At 39.4% G+C, this 12,918-nt stretch overlaps 3 protein-coding genes across 5 annotated transcripts in view; 1 reads left to right on the top strand and 2 right to left on the bottom strand.

The window, feature by feature from the left end:
- The window catches only part of AVEN (apoptosis and caspase activation inhibitor), a 188,856-nt gene that overhangs the window by 47,174 nt on the left and 128,764 nt on the right, over nucleotides 1-12,918 (top strand). The gene's annotated exons all lie outside the window — the stretch shown is intronic.
- CHRM5 (cholinergic receptor muscarinic 5) overlaps nucleotides 1-12,918 on the bottom strand; it is a 92,314-nt gene that overhangs the window by 64,249 nt on the left and 15,147 nt on the right. Inside the window, exon 1 of one of the 2 annotated variants that reach the window (XM_035259929.3) lies at nucleotides 736-869. The exons of the other annotated variant lie outside the window; for it this stretch is intronic. The gene's annotated coding sequence lies outside the window, so the exon portion shown is untranslated. Of the gene's footprint in view, nucleotides 1-735; nucleotides 870-12,918 lie in introns of those variants that run through there. 2 annotated transcript variants of the gene reach the window in all.
- Nucleotides 848-10,350, bottom strand: LOC100404308 (cholinergic receptor muscarinic 5). The gene is made up of 2 exons (XM_078334435.1): nucleotides 9,684-10,350; nucleotides 848-971 (listed from the first exon to the last, which is right to left on the bottom strand). The coding sequence occupies exon 1, from the start codon at nucleotides 10,219-10,221 to the stop codon at nucleotides 9,751-9,753; it is 471 nt and encodes a 156-aa protein (XP_078190561.1). The 5' UTR covers nucleotides 10,222-10,350; the 3' UTR covers nucleotides 848-971; nucleotides 9,684-9,750.

Genomic DNA, 12,918 nt, shown 5'->3' with positions numbered 1-12,918 from the left:
ATCCTTCTGACCCAGCCCCCTGAGTAGGTGGGACTATAGATGTCTTACCACCCACGCCTGGCTGATTTCTTCATTTTTTTTGTAGAGACAGAATCTTGCTATGTTGCCTAGGCTGATCTTGAACTCCTGGCCTCAAGTGATTCTCCCTCTTTGACCTTCTAAAGTGCTGAGATTACAGGTGTGAGCCACTGTGCCTGGCCAGTATTGTTTTTATTTTTTTTTTTAATATTTTTGATCTGTGGTTGGTTAAATACAATATGGAGGATTTAATATGGAAGGTTGCCTATATGTTATATTTTCTTCCCAAATTAGCTGGACCTCTGGTCCAATTCTGAAATGCTATTTTGAAATAGACCTTTTTCTAAGAGTGCACCTAGCTTAACATATTCTCTAAGTAGATTTGCATTGTAACAGTGAATTTTTGAAGACTGGTAATTAAAAAGTGAATTTCTATTTTATACACAGTGTATGTATATGTTGATGTTCACTTTGGAAGATAGTTTGCCATTTTCCAATACAATTGAAGATCTAGCACTTTCACCCTTAAAGGATACTCTAGAGTGGAGGTCCCCAACCTTTCTGGCACCAGGAACCGGTTTTGTGGAAGACAGTTTTTCCACAGACTGGGATGGGGATGATGGTTTCAGGATGATTCAAGTACATTGCATTTATTGGGTACTTTATTTCTGTTATTATTACGTTGTGATATATATAGTGAAATAATTTACAACTCACCATAACGTAGAATCAATGGGAGTCCTAAGCTTGTTTTCTTGCAACTGGACAGTCTCATCTGGCAGTGATGGCAGACAGTGAGAAATCATCAGGCATTAGATTCTCTTAAGGAGCACACAGCCTGGATCCCTCGCATGTGCGGTTCACGATAGGGTTTGGCATCTATGAGAATCTAATGCTGCTGCTGATCTGACAGGAGGCAGAGCTCAGGCGGTAATACAAGCAGTGGGGAGTGGCTGTAAACAGAGAAGAATCTTTGTTCGCTTCCCTCCTGCTATGCAGCCCGGTTCCCAACAGGTCACAGACTGGTACTGGTCCATGGTCTGGGGGTTGGGGACCCCTGCTCAGAGAAACTCTAGAACGTGTATGCACACATGTTCACAGCTGTATGTTCAGAAGGGCCTCAGATGGAAGCAGCACAAATATTCATTAATAGTACAATGAATGCTTAAATAAATGGATGAATCTTTTCAACATAGCATGAAGTAAAAGAAACATGCCCACAGAATTCTTTAGTATGAATCTATTTATATAAAGTTTAAACACAGGAAAAAAACTGTGTTATTTAGGTATGCATATTTAAATGCTAAAATGACAATCAAGGAAATGATTATTCCAGATATCAGGACTGTGGTCATCTCTAGTGGGGGAGATGAGGTGTAATGATTGAGGAGGGCCAGATAGCTGGTGTGGTGTTGGCAGTATTCTATTTCCTGACCCAGACGACGGTTATTTATGTTGGTTTAATAATTATTCTTTAAGTTCATATGTATTGTCAACTTTTAAAATTTTGCAGATTTCTTTATAAAATGAATACAAACCTTTAAAAGTAGATTTCTAATGGGAAAATTTCTGTTACTGCTATAGAGGTGGGAACCATTTTTAGAGAGGCAGCTCTTTCCAGCCTGCTTCACTTGTGCTGCCCAGGCACTGCCTGCTTTATTTCTGGCCATGGACAGTGACACCCTCATTTTTATTGGTGTGGATATGGGAAGGGGGACGATTGTTCACAGTCATACTTTTTTTTCCTAGAATTGTGAGTCTTTACGTGTCTTTGTAGAACTCTTTCTGTAAGACTCTGAAAGAGCTAACCATGCCTTTGGCTTTTCTTTTTGAATAGTATTCTTGCAGTTCTAAGTTAGGTTTCAAGAGCTTTGAAAATGACACCCTACTCTTACCTTCAAACATAAAATGTAAGATCTATAAGAAATTTCTTCTGCCCTTCACTTTTTTCCCCCAAAAGTCAATCATTGAATTCATGCCATGTGCATTGTCTGTTCCTTTCAAGATGGCACAGATAGCCAGAGTTAGAAAAATGTTTACAGTGTGAGCAGAACACACTGGATCAATATTGAAGATAAACATGGGGAAAATATTATGTGCAAGTCCATTAATACTGTTTTCAGAGGTACAAATAAAAACGAAATAACTAGACTGCAGTTTGGTCAGTATAGTTGCTGTCGGTGCATATTTTTGCTTAAAGCTATTACATATTTTCCTCAGTGTAGGTTTATGAAAAGCTATATTGAGTGGGAAATTTTATTTGTAATGACATTTGAATTTCTTCCCTCCTCTGTATCCTTATGCCAACTATTAGACTGAAGGGAAAAGAAAGGATATTTTTCTAGCAGCCTATTCTTTTAAACTAAACCTTGAACCTTTTCTTTCCATGAGGCAACAGGACAGTTTTATTTGCCCTCATTGATTCAGTTTATTTTTTTCCATCTTCTTGTATGGAATATAGTTTGTACTAATATAGTCTCATATTACAAAGGCAACATAGTAGAAGATGATTCTTCCTTTGATATTTAAAACATCTGAAATAACACAAACAGAACTATACATTTAAAAAAAATTTCATGACTGAGCATGGTGGCTCACACCTGTAATCCCAGCACTTTGGGAGGCTGAGGTGGGCAGAACACCTGAGGTTGGGAGTTTGAGACCAGTCTGACCAACATGGAGAAACCCCATCTCTACTAAAAATGCAAAGTTAGCTGGGCATGGTGGTGCATGCCTGTAATCCCAACTGCTCAGGAGGCTGAGGCAGGAAAATCGCTTGAACCCAGGAGGCAGAGGGTGCAGTGAGCCGAGATTGTGCCATTGCATTCCAGCCTGGACAACACGAGTGAAAATAAAAAATTTTTTTCATTTCTTCTGACTGACCGGGCTAAAAAAATTTTCAGTTAGATAACGAAAAAGAAAAAAGGGAAACTTCAATAACAAAAACCTTTCCTTTCCTTATAGCTGAATATTGAAGTCGGCCTAACTTGATTTTCTTTTTTAAAAACCTTCAAAAGTTAAGAGCAGAATTTGTTTGCTCAGCTGCTAGTCTCCAGAGCCATTTTGTGTTTTCTATTGTTTTGAGGCTCTTTTCTTTCACTGGTCCAGCTGCCTCATTTTCATCATTCTGAACTTTTATTTTCCTGCCCTGAAGTTGTACTTTTCCTTTAGCAGATGCAGCCTAGGTAGCTTTATTTCCCTTTTCTTTTCCTTTAAATCTGTGACTTTTTGATTCTCATTTGTTTAGGGAATCTTGGTGGTTTTGCATGAGTTTTTTTCAGTGTTTCTTTTTCTGCCTTTCTGTCTAGTACTTTCCACATCTCTTCCTTGTTTCTTAGTCATCGGTTACAATTACTAGCTGCTTCTGCTTTATTTAGTGCTTTTTAGCTTTTTTCTTAAATAGAATTATTCCCTCTTTTGCTCCATTGATAAAGTCCATCCATTTTATTCCCCCCATGATTTGAGAAAAGGTTATGTGGATGCTTTCTATAGGTCACATCATCTACGTCACCCCAAAATTTCAGCAAACATCCAATCTAGACATTTCATTTCAACATCCTCAGCACTTCCGGTTTTTTTTTTTAAGTTTATTTTTGTGGGTACATAGTAGGTATATATATTTACTGGGTACATGAGATATTCTGGTACAGGTATGCAATGCATAATAATCACATCATGGAAAATTGGGTGTCCATCCTCCCAAGCATTTATCCTTTGCAGCTTCCATTTTTCTTCTTGCTCTTGCTCAGCTGAATTTAGTTTATACTTTGTTTTGCTTGCCTTCTTCATTATTTTTTTGCAATGTAATCCTCCTTGAAAAGTATTAGAAGGTCTGTATTTTTATACCTGGGTTCAGAGCTGGGGTCTCTATAAACTTTTTATTGGATTTAATACTGTCAAACACTGCAAATGTTGATTGCTTAACTGCTTTGTGTAATGTTTTTCTCATTTGAATATTTAGTGCTTGACCTTTATCTTCTAATCTTTAGAAGATTAGGCATGAAAGAATTACGTTACCAAGGGTTGCATCCATTGGGAAGCCTTTCATATGAATGGATCCGGTTTTATATTATGTTTTTCAACTCATTCATTGCCAGAGGGACATTTTGTACTAATCAGAGGGAGGTTTGTTTGGAAATCTTCTGATTTTTAGTTTTATCTGTATTTTTATTAGTTCTCCCTTTGATTTGTTCAGTGCTTCTATTTATTAAAATCTGTTAGGTAATTTAACCTGTTGAATTTTGTTATTTCCAGAGGTATCCAGCTTTCATACAAGCTGGATAGTCTGTTTCTTTTCAAAATTTGTCTCATGGCAAATTAAAGTCATCAAAAGAATACTTGATTTGATGGTGGTAGGTTTTAGTCCCCAGAGCAGCCATTGTTTTCGCTATCACGATTTTTGGCTGCTGTGGTTATCTTTCGGGTCCCAGGCCCCCAGAACTGAGCCATAGGATCACTAGCAGTGACTTCACTCTCAAGTTCACATTAAGGACTCAATGTTTATTTTTATTATTAGATAATATAAACTAGTTGTACTGGACACAGCTTAATGAGAGAACATGAGTGAATCTTTTTTGAGTTTAATTTGTATTCCAAGTACTCTTCTGGTTATCAAATGACTTGTATTCCAGTTATTCTTCAGTTAGATAACCGGCTGTGTCATCAAATCATCTGGGCACTACATTATTTTCTTTCTTTTTTGAGACAGGATCTCACTCTGTCGCCCACGCTGGAGGGCAGTAGCGTGATCTTGGCTCACTGCAACATTCACCCCTTGGTTCAAACAGTTCCCCTGCCTCAGCCTCCTGAGTAGCTGGAACTCAGGCATGCACCACAATGCCCAGCTAATTTTTGTATTTTTAGTGGAGACAAGGTTTCACCATGTTGGCCAAGCATGTTTCAACTCCTGACCTCAAGTGATTCTCCTGCTTCGGCCTCCCAAAGCACTGGAATTAGAAGCGAGCCACTGCGCCTGGCTTCATCTGAGTACTACATTCTAATAGCATCTCGTGTATCCCTCTCAACTGGTATTGTCTCTTCTTTGTATGATTATCTTGTAGAATCATACCCCTCTTTAAAAAAATTAAGATTATTTTAGGTGGACTTTGGGAATGAGAGCAAATAAATGTTCCTGATCAATGTCATATTTAATTAGAAGTTGATATATTCTCTTTACTTGCTCTAGAAAGATGATAAAAGGATATTTTTCCTTAAAATCAGTGTAGAACCTCTTCTAAAAAAACATGAAACATGAATTCAGAGACTATGAAAAGGGACAGCTGTAGCATTAGTTTTGTGGTAGGAAAGGCATCTTTTCAGTAGTGTACCTGAAGTGTGCTATACATGTTTAGGTAGTAGAATGGAAAGAACACTTGGTGGGTATCAGGGAATCTTAGTTTTGGTTTTGGTTGTCTTGAAACTTTTTTTTTTTTTTTTTTTAACTTAAACTGTTAGAAATAATACCTGCCTTGCTTTAATCTAGGGGTAGTTGTCAAGATCATGCAGAATTATTTTAAAAATTGTAAAGTTCTGTACAAAAGCTAAGAATTATTTTTTAGGCAAAGAGAAGCAAACTGTTGGATTAGAATATACTGTGGGTCATATCTGAAATTAGGTCATTAATATGGGGCTGTCATTAAAATATCCAAACATGGTACTAACATGTGTATGTAATTAGAAAAATAAGAGCAATGACCATTAACTCACTGTCCCTTTTATTTAGCGTGTGTGTGTGTGTGATTTATTGAACTATTTTAACTTCTGCAGCTATAGAGGTGATACAGAGAACTTAAAAGATGATTAAAAATAAGAAAAACAGGATCTGTAATGAAAGGTTTAGGATGCTAAGCAAAAGAAGTCTGAGAATGGTTTAATACTTTGTGTTTTCCAAGCTGTAAAGACAAAGGAAAAAAAATCACAGGTGCTTAAACCAAAATACAGGGATTTAGATTAGCCATTTGTGCTATGAATGTTAACTGGGCATCCAAGGGAGAGTTGGGAAATCATCTTCACTGAAGATCTTTCAAAATGAATTTGGTTTATTTAATGGAAATGGGTTCAACAATGTCCTTCTTACTGTGTGGGATAGAGCAAGGTTGTTTATTAAGGAGTTTTTTCAACCCTGTAGTTTGTTCTCTTGGCTTTTAATTTAGAGACAGTTTTATACTGTTTTACCTTTGTGTTAAGTGAGCACACCCAGTGTTCTCAGAAGGGTTAGGCTTAATAAACAGGCAAGGTGTGTGTGTGTAAATGAGCCCTGTGGCTGTTAGTGACCCTGCAACAGCAGGTGATGTTAAGCTAACAGGCTGATGGTGGTCATCAGTGCTGTCATTTCCTGAAACCTACCAGGAGCAAGCTCTGTGTGAGATGTGTTACATGGGCGCTTTCTCTATTTCATTAAATCCTAACTTTAACCTAATAGGGTAGATTTCATTATCTCACTTCTGTACATGTTGAAACTAAGCCTTAGAAAGAAAGTTCATCAATTTGTACAAAATTCACATATCTCTTAGGTAGCAGAATCAGGATTTAAACTTAAGTATGCCTGGCTTCAAAGTTGGTATTTTTTGCACTTGATACTATTCATTAAAATCGATGTATATTGTTGGTAGTAAAGAAAAAAAATCGATATATCACTATCTAAGATACACAGTTTTTGTTTCTGCAAGAAAAGAAGCTGTCTTGTTTACATTTAGTCTGCAGCTTCAGAGAGGGTTTGTGGTTGGTTAGGAAGCTGCCTTTAGATTGGAGGCAGACACCTGGACAGAAGCCCCAAGGCTTGGGAGCTGCAACCAGGCCTCAGGGCACTGCACTGCCAGGCTCCCAGTTGTGTTGGAGGGTGAGTCTTTTGATCTATGGAGGTTGGTCAGGTGGTTTTCCTTCTTGATGAATTTCACCTCCTTGTGTGGAAAGTCACAGAGAATGCGGGTCCCTGTGTCCCTAGCCCAGGGCCTGCAGATCTAGCAGGACCTGGTTTTCCCTGGGGCCAGGACGGTTTTCTAGGCACCCAGGGTGTGACCCCACTCATCTTGGGGCAGCTTCTGCGTGCAGCGCTGATTTTGAATCTTCTAGGCATGCTTGGCACGCTTATTCGCCAACTTGTGGCAGAAGTGGTTCATGCCTTCTGGGGCCACACTGTTGTATTTGAAACAAAAGCCCAGAGAGAGAAAGAGAGAGATAAGTGGAGGAGGCCCACAGATACAGGTGGACCAAGCAGCTGGCAGTAGTCTTGACCTCAGTAGAGTAATTCTGGTAGAGTTAGGAACTCATGGTTAGTTGGAGACAAGGAGCTAACTACAAAAACCATTGTTAGCTGGTCTCAGAAGAAGGAAATGGGCAAGGAGATGGTCCCTGAGGCTGCAGCTGAAGAGGCGATGAGAGGGTGATGAGAGGCCGGAGTAGGGGAAGACCCTGAGTCTGTGGGTTTATTCCATCCTAACACTGTGGAGGCAAGAGACTGCCTACTGGCTGTCCACTGCTTTTCTCTTTTCTTTTCCTTGCCTTTCCCTTTCCCTTCCCCTTTTGTTAAATAAAAAGCAAGCCAGCATAATAAACTAATTAGATCTTAGTTTATCAAATGAAAAAAGCTTAAAATGTACCTTTTCCAACTGAAAGGTGATATATGCAAAAGAATAAAGCGCATATAAAATACTGCATGGTATATTCTTAGCACTGTCGTATCTGAAGTGGGATGGAAAGAATATCCTCAGGTGATTTGTTGTGAGAATACTACATTGGTCTCAGAATTTTCAGTGACCTGAGAATGGAATTAATGCTAATGAAATATGAATATATACTGTTTAATTTAGTGGCATTGAGTGGGGAGGATGTCAACATACTGCTTTTCATAATCTGTGGTGAGAATTCCTCAGTGAAAAGTAGATCTATATTTTATCTGTTTACTTAGAACTTGAAAAGAACCTGATATAGAGCGTTATGATCATGATCTATTATATCCTGTGTATTGCACATGAAGGGAAATACTGTTTTTAATAATGGTACTACTGGTTTTTTTAAATCAGGAAGTTTTAGAAACTTTCTTTACTTCTTTCTAGCTAAGTAGACAATTAATGTGGTTTTGTATTCAAAATTCTGTAGTTATAGAGTCTTCTGTCTTGTGTTTATAAAGACTTTATAAAAATTGACAGTGAAATGTGGGGTTTTAATGAATAACCCTGAAGAACAAAACTCAACCTACTAGAATCCGAAATTTGTTTTGTCATCATGAATTTCTGCCTCTGTTGGGGAATGCACCGTATGAGTCGGATCTGTCAGAGAGAGATCAGGCACCTGGGCTTTCTAGCATTCTGCTGTTGAGAGAATCATGAACCGTTCAGTATTAGAGAATAATCCTTAGAATTCTTTCACTGAACATTTCTTGAACTTCTGTTATTGAACATTTCCTAGAAATTAAGAGAATGAAGCTTAAAAAGATTAAGTGACTGTGTACATGGTCACAGAATTGGGAGCAGTAGTCTTTTGCTTCAAACTCTAGCTTATAGGTACTTATTTACCAAACAGTAAGGAATCATGTGTATCATATACGATGCCAAGTGCTGAGGGTACAGAAATGCCTACAACACACTGCCTGCCTTTCAGAATATTGCTGGGGGAGCTTAACTGCAGTGGCCCAGAGTGCTCCTGGTGGGTAGGTCAAGAATGCAAGGCTCTGACTGTTCTTTGTCTATATTTCTCACCGTTGTGCTTCTAGCAAGCGATCTGAGGGATGAGGTAATACCTCCCCCAGGGTTGCTTCTACTTACTCAAGAAACTTCCTCACTGACTGAAAAGAACACTCAGCTCAGTGTTCCTTTCCTGTAACAAAGTCCACAGCATGTACAGGACTCTTCAAATTACCACTCTGAGACTGGGGGCATGAGGAAGCAACAAAAATTAACATGAAGTTTGACTACTGCTTTTGCCAGAGACTCCTTTGTCTCTGGCACAGGTGTCTCATATCTTCTGCTAGCAACCATGAAACAGTAACAGGCTAACCTATTAGCTTACAGATAATGTGGAATCTCAGACCCTGCATGGTTATTGGCAAATATCACTTGTGAGGTGATACAGATGTGAGGAAATGAACAAACACAGTCCAATGTGGCAGGTACAGGGTGCAGTGGGATAACCCGGGGAAAGTACCCAGTTCAGCTCGTCGAGGTTAGGGAGACTTTTCTGATTCTGCTGCTCTTGAAGTGAAAATACTGGTTGGTTCATCTATTGAGGGTAGATCTTTTCATTCTCAGTGTATGACACAGTACATGACACATGGTTCATGATGACAGCAATTGTTGAGTGAGTGAATGAGCTGTCATTTGTGGTTATTGGGTGTGATTTTCTGCACTAAAGGTCCATATGTTTGCTAGTAAAGTTTGTCTCATTTTTAAAGACCGAAGTCCTGGGACTATGTTCTTCAATGAAAAGCAACTCATGTAGAAACCTGCCATGAATCTATTCTAACAGGTGAGGAAAAAGGTTGAGTTTGTAGAAAATCTTGTATGTAGATTAACATAATACTAAATGACATTAAGGTCCAATTACTTATTTTGTAAACTTTTCATTTTCTAATACTTTTTTATATTTTTTGGAAGAGTTACAAAACTAATGCAGAGAGTTTTCATGTACCTTCTACGTAGCTTCCCTTAATATTTTATAAACCATATTACCTTTATCAAAACTAAAACTTGAAACGATCCAAGATGGCCAATCGATAACAGCTCGGGATTGCAGCTCTCAGTCAAAGCGCAGAGATCTAGAGGAGGCCACACTTTCAGACAAATTCTGGTCGCTCAGGGAGCAGAAGATCCCCAGTGGAGGAACCACAGGGTCGCCGCGCGACTCTTGTGGCCGGTGCAGCGGTTTCACCGGCACCTTGGCACCGCAGCTCTCAGAGCAGAGTAAACAGGGCTGGCTCCCCTTCTGACCGAGGCTCAGAGGACCCACACGGGCCACCAGCACGACTTTTGTGGCCGGTGCAACGGCTTCGCTGGCACCTTGGCGCGGCAGCTCTCGGAGCAGAGTAAACAGGGCCGGCTCCCCTTCTGACCGAGGTTTGGAGGACCTACACGGGTCCCCAGTACGACTCCTGAGACCGGCGAAGCAGCTGTGACGGCACCTCAGCAGGGCAGCTCTCGGCGCAGAGTAAACGAGACTGGTTCCCCTTCTGACCGAGGTTTGGAGCCTGGGGAAGGCAGAGTCGCCCATTACGGACACAAAAAGGAAGCCAGACAGGAGAATCCTGGGCAGAAAAGCACCATTAGTCTTAACGCCACCGTTCTGGCCCTGGGAACTAACAACTTGGACATCCAATCAAGAGACCTAATCTGAAAGTTGGTAATTTCAAAGACGACAGGAGGATAAATTTATAATGATGGGAAGAAACCAGCGTAAAAAGGCTGAGAATACTCAAAATCAGAACGCCTCTCCCTTTAAAGATGATCACAGTTCCACATCAACAATGGAACAAGGCTTGACGGAAAACAAGCGCATCCCAATGACAGAATCACTCTTCAAGGAATGGATAATAAGAAACTTCTATGAGTTAAAAGAACATGTTGTAGCCCAACGTAAAGAAACTAGGAACTTTGAAAAAAGGTTTGATGAAATCCTATTGAGAATAGACAACTTAGAGAGGAATATAAGTAAATTAATGGAACTGAAGAATACAATACAGGAACTCCGAGAAGTATGCACAGGTTTAAACACTCGAATTGTTCAAGTAGAAGAAAGCATAACAGAGGTCAAAGTCCAACTTAATGAAAGAAAACAAGAAGACAAGATTAGAGATAAAAGGATAAAAAGGAATGAGCAAAGTCTCCAAGAAATGTGGGACTATGTGAAAAGACCAAATTTACGTTTGATAGGTGTACCTGAATGCGACGGAGTGAATGAATCCAAGCTGGAAAATACCCTTCAGGATATTATTCAGGAAAATTTTCCTGAACTAGCAAAGCAGGTCAATATTCAACCCCAGGTAATACAGAGAACACCACAAAGATATTCCTCAAGAAGAGCAACCCCAAGGCACATAATCGTTAGATTCACCAGGGTTGAAACGAAGGAGAAAATACTAAGGGCAGCCAGAGAGAGAGGTCAGGTTACCCACAAAGGGAAGCCTATCAGACTTACAGCAGATCTCTCAGCAGAAACCCTACAAGCCAGAAGAGAGTGGGGGCCAATATTCAACATCCTCAAAGAACAGAACCTTTAGCCCAGAATTTCATATCCAGCTCAACTAAGCTTCACAACTGAAGGAAAAATAAAATCTTTTATGAACAAGCAAGTACTCAGAGATTTTATTACCACCAGGGCTGCTTTACAAGAGCTTCTGAAAGAGGTGTTACACACAGAAAGAAACAACCAGTATTGGCCTTACTAAAAATATACCACAAAGTAAAGAGCACCAACATAAAGAAGAATTTTCATCAACGAATGGATCAAACAGCCAGTTAACATCAAATGGCAGTAACCCTAAATTTAAATCGACTAAATCCCCCAATCAAAAGACACAGCCAAAACCCAACGGCATGTTACATCCAGACCCGTTTCACATGCAAGGATACAAAGACTCAAAACAAAGGAATGGAGAAAGATTTACCAACCAAATGGAGAGCAAAAATAAATAAATAAATAAATAAAAAGCAGGAGTTGCAATTCTTGTAGTGGATAAAATAGATTTTAAAGCAACAAAGATATAGTGGTAAAAGGATCAATACAACAACAAGAGCTAATGATCCTAACACCCAGATACATAGAGACTTAGATTCAGTGAGACAGAAAATTAATAAGGATATCAAGGACTCGAACTCAGATCCGGAACAAGTAAACTTAATAAATATTTATAGAGCTCTCCACTTCAAATACATAAAATATACATTCTTGTCAATACCACATCACACCTACTCATAGGTTTAAATGAAACATTGATTGGCCATTATTAATACCCATTTTTTTTTTCAGAATAAAGCAGTATTTCCGTTCACCCTCCCTCTCTCTCTTCCTCTTTCTTTCTCTCCTTTACTCATTTTTTTTTCTTTCCTTCTCTCAGAAAAAGAAATCAACTTGTAAACCTCTAGATCCAGGTCAGCAATGTCTCTCATTGCTTGAATTCCTTCCTTCCCTTCCCTTCCTTCCCTCCCTCCCTCCCTCCCTCCCCCCGCTCCCTTCCTTTCTTCCTTCCTCCCTCCCTTCCTTCCTTCCTCCCTTCCTTCATCCCTTCCTTCCTTCCTTCCTCCCTTCCTTCCTTCATCCCTTCCTTCCTTCCTCCCTCCCTTCCTCCTTCCCTTCCTCCTTCTGCCCCCCCCCCCAAAAAAAACCTAAAAATTAATATTGGTATACCACAGACTTTATTTGCATTTCTCCAGTTTTTTCCACTGATGGCCTTTTTCTCTTCTAAGTGAGGATACCACATTGCATTTATTCTTTGTATTTCCTTAGTCTCCTCTTATTTGTGACAGTTTCTCAGTCTTATCTGAACTTGACACTTTTGAAGAGTAGACCATATTGTGGAATGTCCCTTAATTTGCGTTTTTCTGATTTTTTTTTTTTCATGTTGAGGCTGAGATTATGGATTCTGGGAGAGAATACCCTAAGATGATGTACCTTTCTTGTTGGATTATGTCAGTGGACACAAAACCTACAGGACTTACTGCTGATGATGTTAACTTCAATCACTTACTTACCTCTCAGTTACCACTTAGAAACCTCTGTCAGGTTTCTCCCTGTAAACTTCCTGTATTTCTCTTTCCTTTTTTTGTTCACTAGCAGCAAGTCACTAAGTCCCACTCACACTCAAGAGGATGGGAGTAAGCTTCATCCATGGAAGGAGGGATTTCTGGGCATGTGTTAACAACAATGACAGTAAATATTTTGAGGCTATGCAAAGATAGTGTTTTTCCTTAA

Source organism: Callithrix jacchus, chromosome 8 (genome assembly GCF_049354715.1).
Source record: "Callithrix jacchus isolate 240 chromosome 8, calJac240_pri, whole genome shotgun sequence".
NCBI classification, from domain to species: Eukaryota; Metazoa; Chordata; class Mammalia; order Primates; family Cebidae; genus Callithrix; species Callithrix jacchus.
The sequence above is the reverse complement of the archived record's forward strand: the minus strand, read 5'-3'. Positions and strand labels throughout refer to the sequence as shown.